Below are 23,541 nucleotides of genomic sequence, written 5' to 3' on the forward strand. Positions count from 1 at the left end.
CCCGCGTTGCTAAGACCGTTTGACCTCCAAGGCCGACTGTCCGGAGACCCAAGGAGGGCGCTCTCCACCACCACCTTCACTCCCAAGATCCCGGACTTTACTGGGCCTCAAAGGCCGGTGTCCAGAAGAGAGCTTCCCACCTCGTGCCCCCTACTTTCGCCAAGTCCAGAGAAACTGCGGGGGGTGAGGGGGGTGGGGGAGGGGAGGGGGGTGGGGGAGGGGAGAGGGGACTCTGCAGCGCCGGAGGAAAGACAGATTTCTTCTGGTTGCTCTACCCCTGGCTTAGTGATCTCAACGCCACCCTCTAAGTGGAGCGGCCAGCTGAGAGGAGGAGGCACTTGCGGGGGGGGGAGGGAGGGGGGCTCTAAGCTTCTTCAAGCTTTCACTCGCCCCCTGAAGACTTTGCGCTGAGCGGGGAGCAGTTGTTGGGAACCGCTTCCAACCTATTCCCAGGAGGGCAAAGCCCAAGGGATGCTCAAGACTGGGAGGGGGCCTCACGACCTCGGCCTCCAGGGATCGCGACAGCTAAAATGCGGGAGGGGTCTCCCTTCGACGACTGATCTCCGCGGATCCCCCTGGCACCAGGCTCACCAGGGCCCGGGAACTGCTCCTGGAGACTTCTCGCAAGCGGGCTGCTCAATGCCTGGAGACACAGAAGGCCTGGGCTCGGGCTGAGAAAGGGCCCTTCTGCAACTGATGTTGGGGTACAGGGGATGCAGCCCCGAGCCCGGAGAAAAGTGAAAGGCGAGATGACACACACTGAATCCGGGCGAACACCGGAGCCGGGGACGACACTCCGCGCCCGGGGCAGCAGGGAAGAACAAAACCCGCGTCCAAAGGAAATTAAAAACCTGGGATCGAAGGTGAGGGCTGCTCCTCGCCCCTCACCTCCATTGCCCCCGCCAAGGATTCCGAGTCCCCGACACTGCTCTCTCCGCGAGCTCCTTCTTCCCTCTCCGCTGGGCCGGTGAGCGGCAGCCGCCGGCGCCCCAGCAGCAGCTAGATGTCAGGCGAAGCCCGGAGCGCGGCGCGCGGAGAAGGGAGGGGAGGGGAGGCGGCGGAACGGAGGGGAGGGGTGGGGCGGGGAGCGCGCGCGGGCTCGGCCAGTGCGGGGGGGGGGGGGTGGGCGGGCTGAGCCCGGGGACGGCGCGGGAGGGGGGAGGGAAGGGGGGCAGCTGTGGGCAGCGAGCCGGGTTCGGCCGCCAGCACTAAAGATGGAGAGGCGCCGGGGCCTCGCAGGGGAGGGGGCTCGGCGTTGACGTGGGACGCGGCGGAGGCGCCGCAGCCGGTGGTGATTTGCTAACCTCGCAGCAGAGAGGAGTTGAGGGCGATGAGAGCGGGTACTGCGAACTGCCGGGCGATGCCGCCGCTGCCGCCGTGATACCGAGAGCAACAGTTCCCAGCAACACCCTTCCCCGACACAGGCACACCCCCCCCCCCCCCCAAGAGGCACGCACACCCACCCCCAGCGCCCGGCTCGGCAGCGGTGAGTGAGGGGCCCGGGAGGGGCGCACCGCCCAGCCGTAGGCGCGCGCCGGGGCGCCCCGGGGCTGGAGAGGTCCGAGGGGCGCGCTCCCCTCGGCCACTCGGCCGCTGGGTTTGTGCCTTATTTTATTTGGCTTGTTCCTTTCCTGCGGCGGCAGCCGTCGCCACCGCCGGTTGGGGGTCGGCTAGAAGTGGAGCCCCGGCTGTCAGCTTGGGCGCAGCTGCCTCCCCGACCCTTCCGCCCTAGGGCAGGGTCGGGGCGAGAGGTGGGGGGCAGAGCGGTCTGCGGAGGCTTGAGGGCGCGAGCGGAGGGTTGGGGAACCGGAGGCTTTGTACGACCAGCGGCCGGCGGAGGAGCGGGGAGCCGGTGGGTGCTCATATGTATGCGGACCGGTGCGCGGGCGCGATAGGGTTGTGGTTTATTTGTGTTTATTCGCCCGCCGGCTGGGAAGCTAGGATCCGAGGAGTGGATCTGGAGGAGGAGGGGAGCAGGACTCGGATTCACTTGGGTTTTCTTTCTCTTTGAAAAACGTGGTGGGCTTTTTTCTGGATTGGACTTGACTCCCCACCCGTTTTTGGGGTGGGGAGGGGCGGCCGTGGCGGAGTCCCAGAGGGTCTCCTGGGCTCCGGGCCCTCCTCGGCTCTCGGCAGGACCGGCCGTGGCACCGGAGCTCGCTGTGCGCCCAGCCGCGCTCGGTGGGTGCCTCGGCTCTGCACCTGATGCATTCGGGATGCGTTCCCCAACCTGGCGCGCCGGCGGCTCGCTCGCACAGCCTCTCGAACGCTCCCGCATGCGCTCGAAACGCGCACCGTCTCGCCCGCCCGCGGACCCACTGGAACGCACGGACGCGCGGTGCGGCGACTCACTGGCCCGCTCCCCGGGACGCTCGCAGCGTGCCGGGGCTGGGCGCCCTGCCTGTCGCTGCCGGGGGTCACGGCCCTGGGGCGGAGAGGGAGGGCGGGCAGATCCCTTCTCGCCTTTCCTTCCATCACAACTCGCTGTCGGGCTTTTGTGCCTCCCCTTCGCGGCGGGGCGGGTCCGCCTCCTCGCGCTCTCGCCCAGGCGTCCAGCCCGCCCGGATTCTCGCCTTTCGTCCGGGTCTCTTTTGCTTTTCCTCCTCCTTAACCCGGCTCCTTTTTTTTTTTTTTTTTTTTTTTTTCTCTCCTGCCGTCCGGCTCCCCGGGAAAAGTTGCTTCCCCAACTTTGCAGAAGTCGCTTCCAAGTCTCCGTGGGGGTGGCTGGGACTGGGGGCGTGTGAGAGCGGGATCGATCCCCAGAGCTCCTGCGGGTTAGCGCCGGCGTCCCCTCGCGCCGCCGCGCTGGGCGCTGCAGCCAGCGCCCGCACAACCGCGGGCGCCGAGCCATGGGTGGGGGTCGGCTGACCGAGAGCACCCCGATTGCTCGCAGGACTTAGGGCGCTTGCTTTGGGGAAGGAATTCGGGTGGCTCAGCTTCCATTCTTTCCATTGCCCGTTCTAGTTCTCCGAAGCCCTTAGGTCTGCAGGAAGGCGCACGGTGGCAAGGCGCCGGTGAGTGGCAGTTCCACTCTTGACGGCCTTACTCCCCACCCCATGGAGGGCAGCAAAAGCGTCTTTACTAGCCGTCTTGTTAACCCTTTCTGCGTGAGATTTCTGGCTCCGGAGCCAATAGGGCTCCTTTTGGGGGCGGAGGCAAACGGTGTTTGAAGAGCCAGGGAGAGCCTGTGCTGTGCTTCCAGTTGGTTTCACTGCAGTGTTGGCCTGGGCAAGGCATAGACTGAGGGACACCTGGATCTGGGTGAGGTCTTTCTAACACTTTTAGCCGGTTAGGGGGTCCCAGAGCCCTGTTACTGACCCAAAAGGAGGCTTTGGGAGAGGCCTTTGTCTCCCAGCCTGTGCTCTTTTCATACTGGTAGGAACTCACATAGTAGATGGTGGTGCCAGAATCACTTCTGGCGCCTTCATGCAGCGTCCAGCATCAGTTGCTGTTCTGGGCACAGGACCTGGGAGTCTCTGGACACACTTGGAGTTCACGTACTTTGCACGTGCACTCCTGGCTATAGGGGTGCACATTTCCTATGATCTCTCTCTCTCTAGGTCTTTCGTGACCCATCTTCCTACGTTTTGTAGATCCTCTCGTCCCCTCGGCACCTGTGGGCAGGAGGTAGGTGCGGCATCTCTTATGAGTATGTGCACAGGCACAGTGCAGGTTTCGGATCGCATCTACAGTAGCTCTGAGGCACCTACGGGTGGAAGTAAGCCAGGCTAGCGTGGGGTGTGTGTGTTCCTGTTGTTGCCTAAGGAGGGGGCCGGGGTGGAGGTGTGTCTATCCCTTGCAGCCCTGAGAAGAGAGGAAGGGCAGAGGCCTACAAGGCATTGGCTGGCTGTGAGATGGGCCAGCAGAGAGCCCTTGCTTGCGGATTTGTGGGGGCCAGGACTATAGGCTGCCGGCTCCAGGTGGGCCTGTCCGTGTTCCTCCCGCTGCCACAGTGAGGCAGGATTCAGAAAAACTTTGTTTAGAAGATGAGGTTTACTGCACAGGGGGTTCAGAGTAAGATTGATCACTTTAGTTGGCCGAAGGAAGGGGTCAACCTCTGCACTGGGCACTTCCTCCTAATGCACATTGCCCATGTGCAGGAGCCCCTCGCTCTCCCATGCAAAGCAAGCCCAGGACTCCTAGGACTTCGTCTCAGCTCATCTAACAGATGTCACAGAGCAGCGAATGAAGCAGATGCTGTGGCAGAACCTGGTCTTTACCCTCTTCGTACCCGGGCTTGTAAAGGCAGATGTGCAGAGTTCTAGGAAGCTTTCTCCCCTTCTTTCCGTTACATTCACCAAGGCTGTCTCACGGCCGGCGGGGGGGGGGGGGGGGGGGCGGCTTATGGGTATCCTGTGTTGAGTTGTTACTTTGAAGGACGCCAACTAATCTGTGTTTCGTTCTCTGGTTTCTTTTCTCATCCCTCCACCTGCCCCGTCTCCTCCAGCCCTCTCGGTTGGCCCAGGAAACCCACCCAGCCCCGTCACGCAGAGCCAGGAAGGAAAGAGAGCCTCATGCCTGAGCCGAGGGGAGCACCATGGATCTGACAAAGATGGGCATGATCCAGCTGCAGAACCCCAGCCACCCCACGGGGCTCCTGTGCAAGGCCAACCAGATGCGTCTGGCCGGGACGCTGTGCGATGTGGTCATCATGGTGGACAGCCAGGAGTTCCATGCCCACCGGACCGTGCTGGCCTGCACCAGCAAGATGTTTGAGATCCTCTTCCACCGCAACAGCCAGCACTATACTCTGGACTTCCTCTCGCCAAAGACCTTCCAGCAGATTCTGGAGTATGCGTACACGGCCACACTGCAAGCCAAGGCGGAGGACCTGGATGACCTACTGTATGCAGCCGAGATCCTAGAGATCGAGTACCTGGAAGAGCAGTGCCTGAAGATCCTGGAGACCATCCAGGCCTCAGACGACAATGACACGGAGGCCACCATGGCGGACGGCGCGGCCGAGGAGGAGGAGGACCGCAAAGCTCGGTACCTCAAGAACATCTTCATCTCGAAGCATTCCAGCGAGGGGAGTGGGTACGCCAGTGTGGCTGCTCAGAGCCTCCCTGGACCCATGGTGGACCAGAGCCCTTCCGTCTCCAGCTCATTTGGTCTCTCGGCCATGAGTCCCACCAAGGCTGCGGTGGACAGTTTGATGACCATAGGACAGTCTCTCCTGCAGGGAACTCTTCAGCCTCCCGCAGGGCCTGAGGAGCCAGCTCTGGCCGGGGGTGGCAGGCACGGTGGGGTGGCCGAGGTGAAGACGGAGATGATGCAGGTGGATGAGGTGCCCGGCCAGGACAGCCCTGGGGCCACCGAGTCCAGCATGGTGGGCGCGGTCGGGGACAAGGTTGAGGAGAGGAGCAAAGAAGGGCCCGGGACCCCAACTCGCAGCAGCGTCATCACCAGCGCTCGGGAGCTGCATTATGGGCGCGAGGAGAGCGCCGAGCAGCTGCCCCCCCCGGTCGAGGCTGCCCAGGGCCCCCCCGGCCGACCGGAGCACCCTGCGCCCCCGGCTGAGAAACATCTGGGCATCTATTCTGTGTTGCCCAACCACAAGGCCGACGCCGTGCTGAGCATGCCGTCTTCAGTGACTTCTGGCCTCCATGTGCAGCCTGCCCTGGCCGTGTCCATGGACTTCAGCACCTACGGGGGGCTGCTGCCCCAGGGCTTCATCCAGAGGGAGCTGTTCAGCAAGCTGGGGGAGCTGGCTGTGGGCATGAAGTCGGAGAGCCGGACCATCGGGGAGCAGTGCAGTGTGTGTGGGGTGGAGCTTCCTGACAACGAGGCCGTGGAACAGCACAGGTAGGGCCCTCTGTAGCCCCGCATCCCACAGCGCAGGCCCAGGCTTCTGGCTCTCGACACCCTGCCTTTGTGCCTTCGTGCCCATCTACTCCCTAGCCCTGGGGCCTGGCCCCTTGTCCTCCGTGCTCTTTGTGAAAAGACACTTAGTTTCTAAGTCCCGGGGTGGGGGGGGGGGGATGGGAGGGGAGGGCACAGTCTCAAATGTAGTGAGAGGGGCCTTGGGTGTTTCCTAAGTGTTGGGGAACTGATGGGCCCAGACTCTTACTAGGCTCTTTCCTCTCCTTTTGCTTCCGGGCTCCTTTTTTGATTTTTCTCCTGTTGGGTCTGGTTCCCTTTGCCTGGAGTGACTGATAAACTGGAGGAAGAGGAGAAGTGGGATTGGGGGAGAAGGTCTCCCGTGGCCTGGATCTGGCCATGTTGCTGGGTTTCAGGCACATAGGTCCCCAGGTCCCCAGACTGTGGTCCCCACAGCTCTGGAGTGTGGGGAGGGCACGGGGGCGGGGGCTGGATGCTACGTAAACCATGTGAGCCATGCCTGGTGAACGTTTCTCACCAGGGATGTTGTTTCCTTTCCCTGCTCATTCTCTGCCCTTTGCCAGCACATTTAGAGGGAGTTGATTTAAATTCAAGAGGGAAGGATGGGCATGAGAGTCTTGGTTTTGCAGCCAGCCGTTTTACTCTTATCCCATCTCTGCTCACATTGAATGGAATGCGACTTCAGGCTAGCATTGGCTCCCCTCTGGCTCCTGTCACTTTCTCTATGAAATGACCATACGTTGAGCTTTTATGACCTGCCTGGTTCAATACTAAATGCTTTACGTGGAGTCACATTTTTGTTACAGCAGTCCTCTGAGGTGGGGATGTTCTTCTTTCATGTAGGAGGAGGCTGAGACCTTTTCCCAGAGTCACACAGAGTAAGAGACAGGGTTGGATTCAAATTCAGGTCTTAGCCTCCTTGTACTTTGCTGCCTCTTGGAGTCGCTCCGTGCTGAAGAGGGTAATGTCTACAGAACACAGGGTTTTGAGAATTGCTCATGAGTAGAGTAAACATGGGCAGGATCAGTAGTGGGTTTGGTTTTCACTTGCACCTGCTGTGATGATACATCCATCATTTTATCCTCTGGTCCCTGGGTCAGGTGAATGGTGTCAGGAAATCCAGTTTGGTGGTCATCCATGGTAACATTTCCTACACACCGTCTTGCCTGCTGTTTGGCTGATCTGGGGTGGATTCTTGAGCAACCGTCTTCCTCCACCCGTTCCTTGTTGCTCTGTTGCCCGTTCAGGTACGGGAGGGCATGTAAGTGAGAGGGTGTGGGGGCCGGGCAGGCACCTGGGGGTCAGCGATTACCCGACACCAGCCGGAACCTGCTCCCACGCCTCTGCTTGATCCGTGGCTCTGAGACCTACCTTGCGGAAAGTGCCGCTGAACTAACCGTAGCCGAGTTTTTCCGGTGGGTGCGAAAAATAACCACCGCTGAGTGTATCTTCTCGAAGCTTGCACCACCCAGAAATAGACCGAGGATGTGTTAGTGTCTGCTCAAACTTTCCTAGAGAGGAAACCCCCCTCCCCAAACTTGACCAGATAGATTTCTCATCTTCTCCGGATGTCGATTATTTCAGATAGGTGCGATGAGAAATGGGGTCTGGTGGAAAGTACTTTTGGGTCTGGCTCTCCTCTGGCCCTGATGGCGTCTTTTTCTGGGAGGGCCACAGAAGATCCCACTCTCCCGGGAGGTCCGTCCAGGCTCCCATTCTGTGGCACGCTCTGTCCTCTTGGGGAGAGGCGGAGGCCTGGCTGTGTTACACTCGGCAGAGGGCGGGCTGTGGACCTAGCCACATCTCTCCGGGAGAGCGTGGGATAGTTATGTAACCTTTCCGAGTTTTGTTTTATTCTTAAAAATGGAGATGGTCTGCACAGCGTGGGGCTGAATTGACGAAGGAACATCTAGAAATCCCCCAGAGCAGTGAGTGACACTGTGTGCTGGTGATGGACCGACCTGCTGGTCCCCCATCTTGTTCAGGCCTCCACATTGCCTCCCTTGGCTTTTAGAATTCTAGAGTGTAGTATCCACAGCGCTGCCTTCCGCTGGGGCTGTGCTGGCCGCAAGGCGACGCAGAGAATGTCCCTGTCCCTGGGAACTTATGACGGCGAGGCACTGGTCCAGGGATCCTCAGCTGTGGGCTGCTGACATGGCAAATGGGCTTTTGACTGAGGGTGGAAAGTAAGTTGGTGCAGCCTGAGAAACGAGAGCTGAGGACAGTGCCCGGGTGGAAAGCTGTGAGGACTGAAGAAAGCGGGAAGGGGAGAAAATGTTCCTGCGGCTTCTAGGCCCTTGCTTCCCCTAGCCGCCCATTGGCTCCTGATGAGATGTACTTTGGGGGAGGCATTTCCTCTCTCCCTCCAAGCTCCTGGGTGCGGGTGCTACTTTCCTGTTTCTCACAACCACTAGTACAAACAAAAGGACGAGTCGAAACAATCGGAGGGGGAGGTTTGGTTGGGAGGCTGTGCAATTGACTGGAAACATAGCAGTGATGAACGTGACAAAGTAGCAAGCGACAGGTTTTATTTTATTTTACTTTTAAGCCATAGACTAAAGTGTTGCTGAAGGTTGAGTACCCAGCAGTTAACTGTTGCCTGTGTGCTGCGGTGGTCGTGAAGGGCATGGAGAGGCAGGAGGTGGGGTGGGTCGGGAAGTGGTGCAGGAGGGAGAGAGCCTGGTGTGACTCCTGCCACTAGGCTCCCTCCGTCCCAGGCTGATGAGAGAGAGTCTGTTGGCGCGACTCGCGCAGACAGAACAGCGAAGTCGTAGTCCCTGCAATGGGTCCCTGCGCAGGCAGTATCCTCTGTAGTCACAGGCTGATGGAGAGACTGGACAAAGACACTCCTTCCGTAAATTAAATGGGGCTTACTTACCTGGAGGATCCAGAAGGGCAGCACGCCCAAAGACCAGCAGCATTCTCCGGGCAGATTCAGGAGAAAGGTCTGGATACTACAACCTTCTCCACTGTGCTCACATCACAGGGGACGGTATCTGAGGGAGGCAGGGTCACAGCACGCTTCTGGAAGATTGGGATTGGCCTGCCCTCTATGTTCATCTCTCTCCTTTCTCTCTCTGTCTCTGAAAGGCTGGAGCTGTTCTGCGTGAAGGCTTATCTGGATCTGATGTAGGCATCAGCTCACCTGGGCCAGGTGCACCTACTCTTTCTCAGAGTTCTCTACCCGTGTTGATAAGATTACAGGGGGCAGTGTGGTTGACTTAGGTGTGAACCCAGTCTTCATTCGTAGCCCCCAGGCTCCCACAGCCTTGTCTGAATATGTTTCTGAATCGAGTGCTGCAGAATCAGACTGTGGGGTCTGGTTTGCCAGGGGCCTCTGGACCTTCTACAGCAGACCCTTAGACCAGCTAGAGGGGCTCTCTTGCACGTGCACAGAAGGAACTCCAGCCTGGGTCTCGAAGAGATGCTCAGGAAACACAAGAAGTGATCTCAGCCAGCTCCCTGGACTTGTGTGTGCAGCCCTTCCCGGAGGCTTCTTGGGGCCAGCTCTAGGGTGCATGAGCCACATAGCTGAGATGACAGATTTGGCCTGGCTCTTTGCCTTGGTCTGTCTCAGGTGACCAGTTGTTCTGTTTTCAGTGGTTGACCATGTGGAGGGCCAGCAGCTGTTGACCTTGGTTTCGGCCACTTTGGGGAGTTTAGCGGTTGCCTTTAACTCTTGGTCACCTTTCATCCTTCTGCCGGTGCTTCAGGCACCTCTGAGGTCACACCAAACTCTGCTGGTGACGCAGCCGTAATACTAACCGTGTCTTTTATCATCTGTAGCACTTTCTTCTTTGCAAAGCACTTTTAATGACTTTCTCAGCCCCACAGCCTCCCCTAGGCGGGTACAGGTCCGTCATTCCATATCTGTGAATGTAAAGTCAGAGAAGCCCTGAAAGCTGAAAGGTTTTGTGCAACTCATTTAGTGGCAAAACCTGATCTGAACTGATGTGAGGCTATATTTATCCCACCTACTTTGAATATTCATATGTTTTGCTGCAAAAATATTAATGTGTTTGATTACAGAATGCTTCCCTAGACTCCTCTGGGACTGGCGAATACCATAGGACCTGTAGTACTTTTCTGAAATCTGAACAGTTTGGATTTCTGAAGCACCCAAGGGTTTTGGGTAATCTAGTGGGACTGTGGACCATTTTCAGCCCCAACTTGCAGACGAGGAAACTGAGCTTTGGAGCCAGTAAGTGACTTGGCCACGGTCACGAAGCTATAAATGGATAGAGTCAGGAGCCCAACTGGCCTTCTGATTCCCAGTCCTGGGTACTTTGCGCCAGGCCATATAAGCACATGGGCATTGCCGTTCTGGGTCAGATCCATCTGACCTAGTCTCTGGGTGCCAACACCATCCCGAAGATACCACTGTCGGAGGCTGTGGCCATCTTCCTTGATGTCGATCCTAAAGGTCAGGCAGAGCCCGACTTCTCTGAGTAGCTATTTATGGTTGTTCTGTCATTCACAGATTTGCCCCAATCCTTTCCGAATCCATTTCTATTTCCAGGAAGTGGCCTTTTGGGGGATGATGAATGACTTAGCGATTATAACCTCCTGTACTCTTGGAGGTCTTCCTTTGGAGAAGTCGTTAGCTGTGAAGTTCGGAGGATGGCAGGAGGCTTCGTGGCGTTGTGCGGGGCTGGGGCGTGGACCGGGCCTCTAGCCTCTGTTCCATGGGTTTTTGCCATGAGACCACTGTTGGTCTCTCTCTCATCTGGAGGCTCATCCCTTGGTTTGTAGAACTAGGTGCTTGGATGAGCTCTTTCTGGATTGTTGAGTTCTGCCCCTTCCGTGCGTACTCACTCACATTCTCGTGAAGTCCTTTTGGCTGATTGAATTTTGCTCTGTTTTGGAATCTGGGTTGGCAGTCAGCCAGCTGAAATAGGCGGGGGTCTCTTTGATTTGATTCTGTCCGCCCTTTGTTTTTTAAAACTTTTACTCGCGTAGGGTTGCGGAGTCGTCTGAGATCTAGATGGCACTCTGGGAAATTTTGAAGACGATTTCTTCTGTTTTATTTCCAGTGGAGGGAAGTGACTGCGTCTTTCGTCTCCATGCGAAAAGTCCCATTTACGTTTGCTGTCACTGTTGGATGGAGCTGCTAATTGCTGGAGGGAGAGGAAGAGTGTTCAGCTCAGCCACACGTTTTCCTTCTGCTTGTTCTAGGAACTCTATTTATGAATCTTTAAAATAGTGATTATCCTAAACTGTTAAAATCAAACTCCATTCACAACTCTTTCCTTTCTTGCTAATTCAGGAGGCAAACGTTTCCAATCAGTTTTAATTTTTTTTTTTTTAAATAAATGACTTTAAAACCAGTCTATCTGAAAGCCCAAGGGTGAGAGCTAAGAATCTTGATAAATGAATGCAGGTGTGCCTCAGTGTGCCTGTTGGAGGGTTCCAGAACATTCCTCAATAACAGAAGGTGTTCTCAGGTTCTGTTTCAGCGGCATTAGGTGGAAGCCGTGACTCAATGGCAGTTATTTTGGTAGAAAAAAAATTGACCATAGCAACCGCACTGCCTTACCCGCTGATGTTTTACTCACGGTGAATGTGCATTTTGAGCAAATCAGACTTATCTGGGCCAGAATCCTGATTTTACCGCTCACCAGCTGTGTGACCATGGTGATGTTACCTAACCTCTCTGTGCCTATTTGCTCCCTGGTAAGAGGGGAATAATGTCAGAACCTGTCCACTGGGTTGTTACAAGGATTAATCAGCAAATACACGTCAAATGCAAGGAACGGTAGCACGAAGTAAGTGTTCCCTACATGTTTGCTGTTGTGTTTTTATTGCTGTTGTTGTGAAACGGGGCACACAGGCAGTGCAGGGTAGGAACTGTGTTTGTGTTGGGCCATGTCCTGTTTTCCCCCCAGGCGTTTGATAAAAACTGCGGCTCAGACACCATGTGGGGCTGACGACCGTGAGCACGTGCATTCCCCCCCACCCCCAGAAGCTGATCTCCTTGTACCCTGGTGGCCAGGGTACTCTTTGTCCCATTGACCTGAGGCCTGATGAGTCATTCCAGTTCTCATTTAAATTTAGCTGGGCAGCACTCCACTGGCCTCAGTTCCAATTGCCAGGCAGCCTCACCCAGTACCCGAGAGCCTGTGCGTGTGGCCCGCCGAGCACATCGCTGTGGTCGAGGCACAGACGAGGAGCACAGGCTCCAGTTTACTGAGGGAAGTCTGGGCTTGCGGTGGCCGGGCCTTCCAGAGCTCCTCCCTGACCCCACTGCCAGTGCAGGATGCTTCTGATGGTGGGTTTGACAAACGGCATTTTCGGGGCTTGGTACTTACCAGGTTCTGTGCTCAGAGCATTCAGAGGCAGACTCTCACATGCTCTGGCTGCTTTGTAAGGGGGACATTAGTTGTGAATTCCCTGATGGGCAAAGGGAAGCACGAGAGGTCAATGGATGTGTCCGTGGTGGGGCCAGGGCTTGTGCTCAGGGCTTTGAGCTTCACTGTTTTTCCTATAATGTCCTGCTTGGACCAGCAGCCCCTGATGGAATCAGAAGGGAAGGAGGGATCAGGAAGGACCGGGTCTGTGTTTCCTGCAGTCGGTGACCAGGGGGCTCATCGCTCGGTCCCCTCTGGTGGCTCACGAGGAGGAAAGTAGCGAGGGGGCTGTTTGCTTCAGAGGGTTCAGGTCTTCGGGGGTTGGGGCCACACAAGTGCCAGGAGAACTTCATCCTGCATCATCTCTTACCGACCCGGAGAGACCAGCTTCTGGTGATGGGGGCCCTTTATGCTGACTCAAAAAACAGAAAATGGGAGAGAAAAAGAAACCCACTTACAAAAATAAAAATTCCATGCTGTTAATTTCATGCCAGCATAATCAGAAATTCCCCTTTCTACTGTTTCCCCTTAAAAGCCCCAGTGTCCTTATTATGCTGGCTCAGTCTGGAAAAACTATGGTTGGGTTTTGCCTACGTGAGGGTTATCTCTGCAGCTGCAAGCAGGGGACTCGGTACTTTATTGTCAGTATGGAAACTTCGGCTGGAAACTCGCCAGAACCTGCTCGATTCTAAATTTCTAGCTGGCTGTCGACTCTGACCTCAAGACTCCCATTTCCTTCGGCAGGAATGGATTGTGTCCAGCTTTGCAGTAGGAGGAACCCAAGTTAGCTAGGAGGAAGGACTTCCCGAAAGAGTAGGGGCATCCCTGGTCACAGAAATTTTGATGAAGAGGAGAAATTGTGGGCCAGTTAGAATTGTTTCTTAGACTTCTCCCCACTTTTGGGCCATTTACTATTTTTAGTAATTAAAAGAAAATGTTTTAAATGTTTATTTATCTATTTTTGAGAGGGGGCGAGGGAGCAGAGAGAGAGGGAGAGAGAATCCCAAGCAGTCTTTGTGCTGTCTGTGCAGATCCTGACGCAAGGCTCGGTCTCGTGAACCCTGAGATCGTGGCCTGAGCTGAAATCCAGAGTTGGATGCCTAACTGACTGAGCCACCCAGGTGCCTCTGGCCATTTTTTATTTTTAAGTTATTATTCCTTTATTCTAATTCTATTTATTTATTTAAGTAATCTCTGTACCCAACATGGGACTCAAACTCATGACCCCAAGATCAAGAGTTGCACACTCGCTTTTCTGACTGAGCCAGCCAGGTGCCCCTTTTGGGCCGTTTCGATTCCGCAGAAATCATAAGTAAGGACTGGGTGTTACACGTACACAGGTCACCACCACCACGCGTGTCAAGAGCAAGACAGACACACCGCCAGACCGTCATGTTTGTAGGGGACAAGGTGTGATGTCAGGTAGACGTGGGTGTGAAGGTTGGTGCTACCTTGTGAATTTGGACAGATGAATTCACCTGTCCAAATCATCAGGCTCTTCTCCTCTGAAGTGAGCTTAGTCCTTTACCTCCCAGTGCGGTTTTAAACGTGTTAAACGAGGTACCAGGTAACATAAAGCACGCAGCAGGGACTCCCATGTGGGGCTGCCTCCCTGCTTCCCACTTCTTTTGTGACCCCAGCCTGACAAGGGGGCCGCTCTCTCGCTGAGCCCCCTGCCACCCTGGCCCAGTGTCTGCTTCTAAGTGGATTAGCTGAGGGTTGTGATCTTAATGCCATTAAACGTGTTGGCACGACTCTCTTTGCCATAGTGAGAAGCAGATGTGGCTGACCGTAACGGCCCTCGATGATCCATCAGGCCTGGAGTGCGGGGCGTGGGGAACATTATTAGTGTTAATTTGGGGGAATCTTTTATGGTAGTTGGGGGAAACGCGGAGGGATTGTTTGAAACGTATTTATTTTAGCCGTTGAGCAGGTTAGATGCTGTCGGGGTCTACTGTGGCTCCACCGTCCCCTCTCCCCAACCCTTTCTTGAAATAAGGCCCCTCCCCAACCCCGAAGGCCGAGCCTGATTACTTCCAGAGTTGGAGAGACAACTTAGCAGGCTCTTGTTTCTTGCCGATGTACCTTATTAGTAGCACCTGGCATCATAACCCACTAATGGGAACCAGCACTCTCCTCCTGCGTGGCCAGTGACAAGTAGCCCTGTCAGCCGGAGCTCGCCGTGCGAGGAAGTTCCTATTAGCTTTATGGTCAGGAGAACTTGTCCTGTTCAGGAAATGAATGTTGCCGCTAAAGGTCCGCGGCCCTGACCCTGGCTGTGTAACCTGTGCGGGCCAGGGAGACCCTGCTCAGGATGCTTGGGATTTCAGCCCCTCTCTGGTTCTTGTCATATGTAAAGAGGGAATCATTGTGGTATGTTGCAGCCTTGAACTTTTGATTTATTCAGTGAGGACGACTTAACCGTTTCCATGCCTGGATGGCTGTGCAGTGTCAGAGCTGAGCGTGTGCCTCTGTGGGTGTGTGGAGCCTGGGGGTGGGTGGAGGAGAGACCCCCATGCACGGCTGTGCCCGGGAGGGGGGATTTCAGGGGACGATGATTGGCTGGCTTTTGCACTGCTGTAGTGTCAGAAGTTTCTGGAACTGTTGGCTGCAGACTGGGCAGCTGGGAAGGAGGCGTTGGGTCTGCGGTTGAACCTGGGTTTGAATTTATCCTCTGCCTCTTAGAAGCTCTGTGGCTCCGGCAAGATACCTAACCACCCGCTTCCTCATATCTGAGAGGAAGTTCTAATGTGGACTTCATCGTGCTGTGCTGATCTTACCCATGGATGGTACATTCGGGATATATACAGCCCGGGGGCGCCACGGTCTGTGGCCGGCGTTGAAAGGATGTGCCTCTTTCTTTCTTCCTCATTGTCATATTATTTAAAATTTTTTTTTAATGTTTATTTTTGAGAGTGAGGGAGACAGAGCACGAGCAGGGGAGGGGCAGAGAGGGAGAGAAAGGGAGACACAGAGTCCAAAGTAGGCTTCAGACTCTGAGCTGTCTGCACAGAGCCCAATGCTGGGCTTGAACCCATGAACTGTGAGATCATGACCTGAGCTGAAGTCGGACGCTCCGTCAACTGAGCCACCCACGTGCCCCTGTAATATTGTTTTTAAAAAAGTTGGAAAGGAGGGCCTGTCTCACCTACGGAGACTTCCTTCCTCATCACAGCCTTGGAATCAAAGAAAAATTACCTAGTTGTTCCTTCTTCTGTGTGCAAGTAACGTTTGTAAATGTGATGTCTGTGGAGAAGAGCAGGGTTTGACCTGGTTCCCTAGGGAAGTTTTGGCCTGCCTCTTTGAGAGGAGATGTTTGTGAGCCGTCTGGCAAATGGATGTGTTACTTCTGCCTTGGCCTCTGCTGCTGCTTTAGAGGACCCTGGTGACAGAGGAGTGGACCGGCCCAGGGATGATGGGCCTGTGGCGGGGAAGCGGTTGGAGATGATGCCTGCGTTTGGAAGTTTAAAGCAAATCTGTCCCATCTGTCTCTGGCATCACGGACAGTCGCTCCAGGGAAAATAAATTCTCCAGTTGGCGGGCTGGGTGCAGAGAGAAAGGACGGGAGTGGTCAGCGAATCGAGGCAGCTGATGCTGGGGGGGGGGGGGAAGAGTTTGGAGATGGGGCGCTGGCCCATTTCGGGGTGTACGTGCCCACGGGAGGCAAGTTCACTCCTCCATCCTCTGCATGGAAAACCGTGCACGTCTCACGTCTCAAATAAATAGAGGCTCCTGCCCCTCCCGGAGCAGGTGAAGGCTGCTTGGAAGGTGTTCTCACGGAGTAGGGATGGGAAGTGTTCAATGCAGAAGTGAAATCGTGACAGTTGTCCCCTAAATGCTCTGCTAAATTAAGGATTTGCTAACATTTTCGAGTCTACCTCCCTGCGTACCCCCACCCCCGGTCCTCTTGGCAGAAGGGAAAAAGATGGGACCTAAAAACAATGTGAAGCGCTGCTAAATTGAGCGTCTCTAAAAACATTTTCCTTCCCTTGAAGTTGAGTGTGGAAAGCCAGGGCTGGACTCGTGAGTGCTGCAGACCCATTTAGGACCCGCGTGCCTGGCCTCTTTCCTCAATCTCCAGCACGATGGTTTTCACTCCCCCTCCCTCCCCTTCCTCCCTTCATAATTATCCACTCTTTTACTTTGTTGTGTCCTGACAGGTACAAGAGTGGGTTTTGTTTTTGTGAGCTGGGTAGCTGCTAAACACTCCCCGACAGCCACGTTCGACGGCTTGGGGGTAGCTGGTGTGGGCCAAACCTTGGCATCCCCTGTTGGAAAAGTGAAAAATATTTCTGTTTGCAGTTAATTTTAGTGGCAAGCAGATCATGTTAACTGGATGTAATTGCTTCCAGATATGGCCGAGGGTTTTGTGTGTTGAGATGAAGGGTCTGGTAAGTGCTCACTTCCTGTGTAAATTAGGCTATTCCATTCAGTCTTTCATTCTGGCCAGCCCTGGATTCTGTCATTCTCCCGGTTCCCCCTCCCCAGCCTGCAGCCTGGTGTGAGAAGCAGATTGCCCTGTCCCTCTCAATGCGATTCTTTTGTCACTCGGAGCCACTCACCTCTGGGTTCTTGATGTGAGTTTGCCCTTAAAATAATGGGAAGGGTTTCAGAAGATGCCCCCTGGACCTGCTTGTTGCCAGGGAGAGACAGATCTGCAGAGCCACGGGGAGGGAGTGTCTCCTGATTGTGTGGATTATGTCTCAGAGCCCAGAACTCCCGGTTTTCCATGCGTTTTTTTTTTTTCCCCTCCACCCTCTGACTCCACTCCCACCTTGGAGAATACGATTCTCTCCCTTTCTGAACAAAGCTCGTTCCAGGGGGTCTGAAGTCCCGGAGAAATGAAGTGTCTGGGGCAGGAAGGAGAAGCCTGTGGTCACAGACAGGAGATCTGTTAGACACGAAGTCGCTGCTCGTCTTTGCAGAGCAGGTTCGACCTACACACAGGCACACCTGCCCCTCCCTGCCAGAAAGGGAGAGGAGAATCCATCCAGAAAACCTTCTCCAGGACCCTGCGGTTTCTAGCGTTGCACCCAGGGAGAAGTCATGTTCTCCTAAATTCCGATTTTTGTCCTGTGGCTAGTCCCCCATTCCCAGTGCTATTTGCATAAGAGGTTGCTGTTTATCTTCCTGTATCAACTCCACTGATAACCCCTGTGGTCTGTTTAACAATATATGAGGAGTAGATTACTCGATAAATGCCAGTTTTCCCAATAGGCAAAGATAAACTGTCGGGGTCAGGGTGAGGGGTGTGTGTGTTAGGAAGGAGGGACCGGGTGGGGAGCCAGGACCCTCTTTCAGATCGGGATGGAGATGTGTGAAAACACCTGAGACGGGAAAACAGGTATCTTCTAAAATGTAGCTGCATGTGTCATGCGGCTTATCAGCTTCCTGCCCTCCCCTACTTTCCTTCTCCTTCATGTGGACATACGCAGAGTCTCTGAGAACATTCCAGTGAGAGGGTTGCCCATGCCCGTGTTAGTACAAGAGGGGAAAGGGGTAGGTGGTTTTTGCTTCTTCGGTTCCTACCCTTTCCTCCCTTAACCCTTTCTTGTTTCGGCAAGCTGTCAGCTGGTAAGCACGTTTTTCCTTGCTGACAGGGTAAATCTGAAATCTTTACTGGGTGGATTTTCCCCACCTGCCCTGCAGTTCCTTCTTCCAGCCAAGGACTCTGTTCTCGAAGAGCCTAGGTGGAAAGCAAACTTCTGACCCCATCACCTAGTCAATAAGCTGTCTGAGAGTCAGACAAAAGAGTTTGGACTGGCTGCTAAAGCCAGGAACCCAGCTGATAGCTTTGTTTTGATGTCCTTGTAATGTTTGCACATCACGGAGGGGGCTGCTTAGAGCAGGGGGTATCTGCTGGGACAGACATACTGGGAAGTTGAAAACAGCTGGCACAAAGTCCGTGCGATGCTGAAGATAGATAGAGCCCAGGAATTGCAGGGCACAGGGTGAGGTTTCCTTACTCAAGGAAGAGGCTATCCAGGACGTGGCTAGGGGTGGTGTTTGCTAGGGACCGTGTGATGATGGGAGGAGCAGAGGCCTTAGGATGAGGTGTCCTGGGTGAGAACCCAGGCTCCAGAATTTACCCTGTGCCTTGAACAGGTGACTTAGCCTTTCTGAGCTCCCATTTCCTTGTTCTGTACAAGGTGAGATCAACACCTTTTAGGTGGTTGTCTGGATAGACCGTGTGAAGTGTGTAGCACAATGGAGCTTCTTTGTAAATGGGTGCTGTTTTGCTATGAACTAGGCCCTTGAGAAGCCTGCTGTTTTGGCCCAGAGGAGAAACTGTGGAGGGAATCCATGAAATCTTTTGTTTTGGGCACTGCCGAATTGCTGAGAGTTCTAACCCTGTGCCGGCAGCCCGCAGACCAGATAATAAGCTAATGACCTAAGTGAGGTTCTGCTGCTGTTCTAAAGAAGCCTGCAGATCCAGTAAGTGATCACATAATCCTGGGATGTCGCCACAGCCCTAAACACTTTGGAAATCTTCCTTTGGAATCCTTCCCAAGGTCTGTGCCACGTTCTTTTTGCCTTGCCCTTTGGGAGAGTAGATGTGACTTTTGGAAATGGCCAAAATAATTCGATGACAGATCTGGTGAATATTGTGAGTGATGACATTGGATGACTGTGTCTGACTCTGAAGGTAGGTTCTGGAAAGAGTGTGCAGAGAGTGTTTGTCCGCTCCGCCCCAGGGTGAACGTCGGCCTCGCTTCTTAAGTGGGAGGTGAACAAGGCCAAGGGGCTGGCGATTTCCAACGGCCGTCACCGTTTGCCTGGGCCTGGGGCGGATTCCTCTTATTGCTGTGGTGTTTCTGCTTTTGTGGTTTGACCTCCTGTGAGTTTGGGGTCCCAAGAGGCACTTCTGTCATTAGAAAATGTACCACCATCAGGATATGTAGCTTGGGGTTAGAAAGAATGCATTGGGTTTTGACACTCTAAGGGAGTAGGCCTTGGAGGCTGGTGGCCTGCATTTGCACCCAATCTCTGTTTCTTGGGAAGGCTCTAGAAGGTTAAAGGGGCTTGTGTATTAAATCCCAGCTTGGCACCTGGCCCATCCTCAGCACGCATGAGTCCCCTTCTCTAACGGTCTTATGTGCCCTGAATACCTGGAGAGTGGAGAGAGGCGTTTTCCTTTCCTCTGCCTGAGGGCCACCCCTGGGATTGTCTGTGGGACCTGGGTCTTCAGTGATCTGGCTGTGCAGAGGCCTGGTGTTCAATCCCTCAGCCTGTCTCTCTCTGCATTATTTATAGTAAACCATATTAGAACAGAGTGTTAAAGAGGAAGGATGAGTCATCCCCATTGAAACCATTGATGACATAAATGAAAGCAAAATGCTTACTATGTGTTTTGCACGGTATTTAAGGCCAGGTTGTGCTAATTTGAACACTCCCCAACTGGATCTGCGAAAAGATACATATGTGGGAAAAAATTCAGGTTTCACTGGAAGTTATTTATTGACAATCCATTTCCGTAGCTGCTTTCCCCGTTTGTTTACTTCAGGTCCATATGCAAATCACGGCTGTCATCCATCCTGATGAGGGAGACCGACTGGCTGATTCACTAGCTGAGGTTTCTTTTTTTCTTTTTGAGGGTTGAGGAATAATAGTGCGAGGGGGAATCTTGAGGGTCCCCGTTCATCCTTCTTGCCACCTGTTGAGGAAGGTACTCTTTTTTTTTTTTTTTTAATTTTTTTTTTAACATTTATTCATTTTTGAGACAGAGAGAGACAGAGCATGAACGGGGGAGGGTCAGAGAGAGAGAAGACACAGAATCCGAAACAGGCTCCAGGCTCTGAGCTGTCCGCACAGAGCCCGACGCGGGGCTCGAACTCACAGACCGCGAGATCATGACCTGAGCCGAAGTCGGACGTCCAACCGACTGAGCCACCCAGGCGCCCCGAGGAAGGTACTCTTAACAAACACTCTACCAGCCGTACAGGTGTGGGTGGTCACAGAACGTTAGAGCTGGAAGGGCTCATAAAATCATGTATTATCAACATGCTCATTTAGGGCAGAATAAATGGAGGTCCAGAGAGGTTCTGTGATTTGCCCAAGGCCACACAGCAAGCTAGTGGCCAAACCAGGTCTGGAAGCCATGTCTTTCGTTCCCTGCCTGCTTTCATTTTGCCTTCACAAATTTGCCTACCACTCTCCACATCTGCTCCCTGCTTCCACCAGGGACGAGGTGAGGAGAGAATCTGACTTGAGAGCAGTTTCAAATCTTTGGATGAGCAGGGTGCTGGGTGGATTTCGGCACGGTGACTTGTCTTTTACTCATAACCTCTTTGCTGCTCAGCCTGAGTAGATTGCTGTACATGAGTCCTTTAGATTGACAGGGGATGCACTGTGTGAGGGTTTTTTAATTAACTAATTAATTTATTACAAAAAAATTTTTTTTTAATTTACATCCAAATTAGTTAACATACAGTGCAACAATGATTTCGGGAGTAGATTCCTTAATGCCCCTTACCCATTTAGCACATCCCCCCTCCCACAACCCCTCCAGTATACCCTCTGTTTGTTCTCCATATTTATGAGTCTCTTCTGTTTTGTCCCCCTCCCTGTTTTTATATTATTTTTGCTTCCCTTCCCTTATGTTCCATCTGTTTTGTCTCAAAATCCTCATAGGAGTGAGGTCATATGACTTTTGTCTTCTTCTGACTAATTTCACTTAGCATAATACCCTCCAGTTCCATCCACGTAGTTGCAGATGGCAAGATTTCATTCTTTTGATTGCCGAGTAATACTCCATTGTGTATATATACCACATCTTCTGTATCCATTCATCCATCGATGGACATTTGGGCTCTTTCCATACTTTGGCTATCGTTGATTGTGCTGCTATAAACATGGGGGTGCACGTGTCCCTTCGAAACAGCACACCTGTATCCCCTGGATAAATACCTAGTAGTGCAATAGCTGGGTAGTAGAGTAGTTCTATTTTTAATTTTTTGAGGAACCTCCATCCTGTTTTCCAGAGTGGCTGCACCAGCTTGCATTCCCACCAGCAATGCAAAAGAGATCCTCTTTCTCCGCATCCTCGCCAACATCTGTTGTTGCCTGAGTTGTTCATGTTAGCCATTCTGACAGGTGTGAGGTGGTATCTCGTGGTTTTTATTTGTATTTCCCTGATGATGAGTGATGTTAGCATTTTTTCATGTGTCGGTTGGCCATCTGGATGGCTTCTTTGGAGAAGCATCTATTCATGTCTTTTGCCCATTTCTTCACTGGATTATTTGGTTTTTGGGTGTGGAGTTTGGTAACTTCTTTATAGATTTTGGATCCTAACCCTTTATCTGTCAGGTCGTTTGCAAATATCTTCCTGTGTGAGGGGTTTTAAGATACAAAGATATGGGACTTGCCCTTGAGAAGCAAGGCAATTATAAAATTGGAGCAGAGGCATTAAAATACTTCATTTGTTTAATTTTTTTTTAACGTTTATTTATTTTTGAGACAGAGAGAGACAGAGCATGAACGGGGGAGGGTCAGAGAGAGAGGGAGACACAGAATCTGAAATAGGCTCCAGGCTCTGAGCTGTCAGCACAGAGCCCGACGCGGGGCTCGAACTCACAGACCGCGAGATCATGACCTGGGCCGAAGTCGGATGCTCAACCGACTGAGCCACCCAGGCGCCCCTTGTTTAATTTTTTAAAGTTTATTTATTTTGAGAGAGAGAGAGAGAGAGAGAGAGAGAGAGAGACAACACAAGAGCCAGAGAGGGACAGAAAGAGAAAGAATCCCAAGTATGCTTTACCACCTGCGCAGAGCCTGATCCAAGGCTCGAACTCACAAACTGTGAGACCATAACCTGAGCAGAAACCAAGAGTCGGATGCTTAACTGACTGAGCCACCCAGGCGCCCCTGAGGGATTAAAATACTTTAAACATGTATGTGTGTGTTGATAACTATGATAGAAAGTAGGAAGTGGGAAGATTATATAGATCTATGAAAAAGCAGAGGAAATTTGGAGATGAAATACCTTCTACCTGGAGAGATTCCCTTCAAAAAAATTTTTTTTTAAGTTTATCTTGAGAGAGAGAGAGAGAGAGAGAGCCGGAGGGGCAGAGAGAGAGGGAGAGAGAGAATCCCAAGCATGCTCTGTGCTGTCAGCGCAGAGCCACATGCAAGCCTCAAGCCCATGAACCATGAGGTCATGACCTGAGCCAAAATCAAGAGCCGGAAGCTCCACCAACTGAGCCACCTAAGTGCCCCGGGATTCGCTTATAATTGAGAAAGTCGGTTGAACACTTACTGTGTGCTGGGCACTGGGCAGGGCCCTGGGAGTTCAGTGATGAGCAAGACAGGACCTCTGCCCTTGGGGGCCTTCCTAATGAGGGAGAGATCCTCAGTCCTGTGAGAAGCTATGAAGTTACAATTGTGAGAAGCGCTCCGATTCCCCGTAAAGTAACTTCCTTTGGCTGGAACGAGGGCCGTGGTACTGGAAGGGGAGGTTGGGGTCAGGGGCGGGGGGGGGGGGGTGCCCTCGCCGCCAGGCCAGGGAGGGGCGAAGGCAGCACAGCACGGAGAAGCTCAAAGAACACGGGCCGACCTGGGTGCGGACCCTCAGGCTGCCAATTGCAAACTGTGTGATCGTGGCCACGCGCCCGAGCTCTGTGACCCGGGTGTTCTCACCCCTCGAGTGGGGCTGATGTGCGGGGTATCGAGTGGGGTGGCCTGAGGATTGCAGATAATGCACTTAACACATCCTGCGTGGTGCCTGGAACAAGGTAGTTGCTTAGTGAATGTGACTGCCGTTTGGTTTTGGACTTCATGCTGGGGCAGTTGGGAGCCTTTGAAGGCGTTTGAGGAGAAGTGTGACACGGTGAGAGGTCTCTTCGTGGTACCTTCCACCAAAACTGTATTCTGCTGCCCTGCTCCCTTCCTGCCCTCTGCTATGGGCCAGGAAAGCAGTTCAGGGAGTGATCCACTTGTCCTGTGGCGTCTCACACCTGGCACTCCCCCAGGATTTGGTGAAATGACACGAAATGGACCTTTCCCACTACTTCTCGCTGGCTGGAGGGCCTGGGAGAGGGAGGTGGACGGAGGGGGGCCTTCAGCTGTCACGGTCAGAGGAAGTGACACCGTGAAGCTGGCTGGCCGGACTGTTATCCGTCTCTCTGGCTCTCTTTTAATAGCAACCCGAATGTGTGAAGTCAGGCTAACCGTCCCGGACCCCTCTTGCCTCCCTGATAGCAAGCGGGGAGACAGCTATCTCTCACGGGCCAGTCTCGGCTGTGGTCGTAGCACTACGCAAGGTCTGCAAACCGACGGTGGCACGGGGAGATAAGGGCTGGCGTTGTGTAACGAGGGGCACGGTCTGTTTGCCCGAGCGGCTCCTGGCCCCTGGTTA

General features: G+C 53.7%; 1 protein-coding gene across 4 annotated transcripts in view; it reads left to right on the forward strand.

Moving 5' to 3' along the window:
• The first annotated feature begins 402 nt into the window (after positions 1–402).
• The window catches only part of ZBTB16 (zinc finger and BTB domain containing 16), a 194,093-nt gene continuing 170,954 nt past the window's right edge, over positions 403–23,541 (forward strand). Inside the window, exons 1-3 of one of the 4 annotated variants that reach the window (XM_058686781.1) lie at positions 1,181–1,486; positions 3,561–3,627; positions 4,448–5,805. In XM_058686781.1, coding sequence (XP_058542764.1) covers positions 4,538–5,805 — 1,268 coding nt within the window. In that variant the 5' untranslated portion in view covers positions 1,181–1,486; positions 3,561–3,627; positions 4,448–4,537. Of the gene's footprint in view, positions 864–1,180; positions 1,487–1,733; positions 1,853–3,560; positions 3,628–4,447; positions 5,806–23,541 lie in introns of those variants that run through there. The other 3 variants (XM_058686783.1, XM_058686780.1, XM_058686782.1) reach the window with 3 other exon arrangements.

Source organism: Neofelis nebulosa, chromosome 10, assembly GCF_028018385.1.
Source record: "Neofelis nebulosa isolate mNeoNeb1 chromosome 10, mNeoNeb1.pri, whole genome shotgun sequence".
Lineage (NCBI taxonomy): Eukaryota > Metazoa > Chordata > Mammalia > Carnivora > Felidae > Neofelis > Neofelis nebulosa.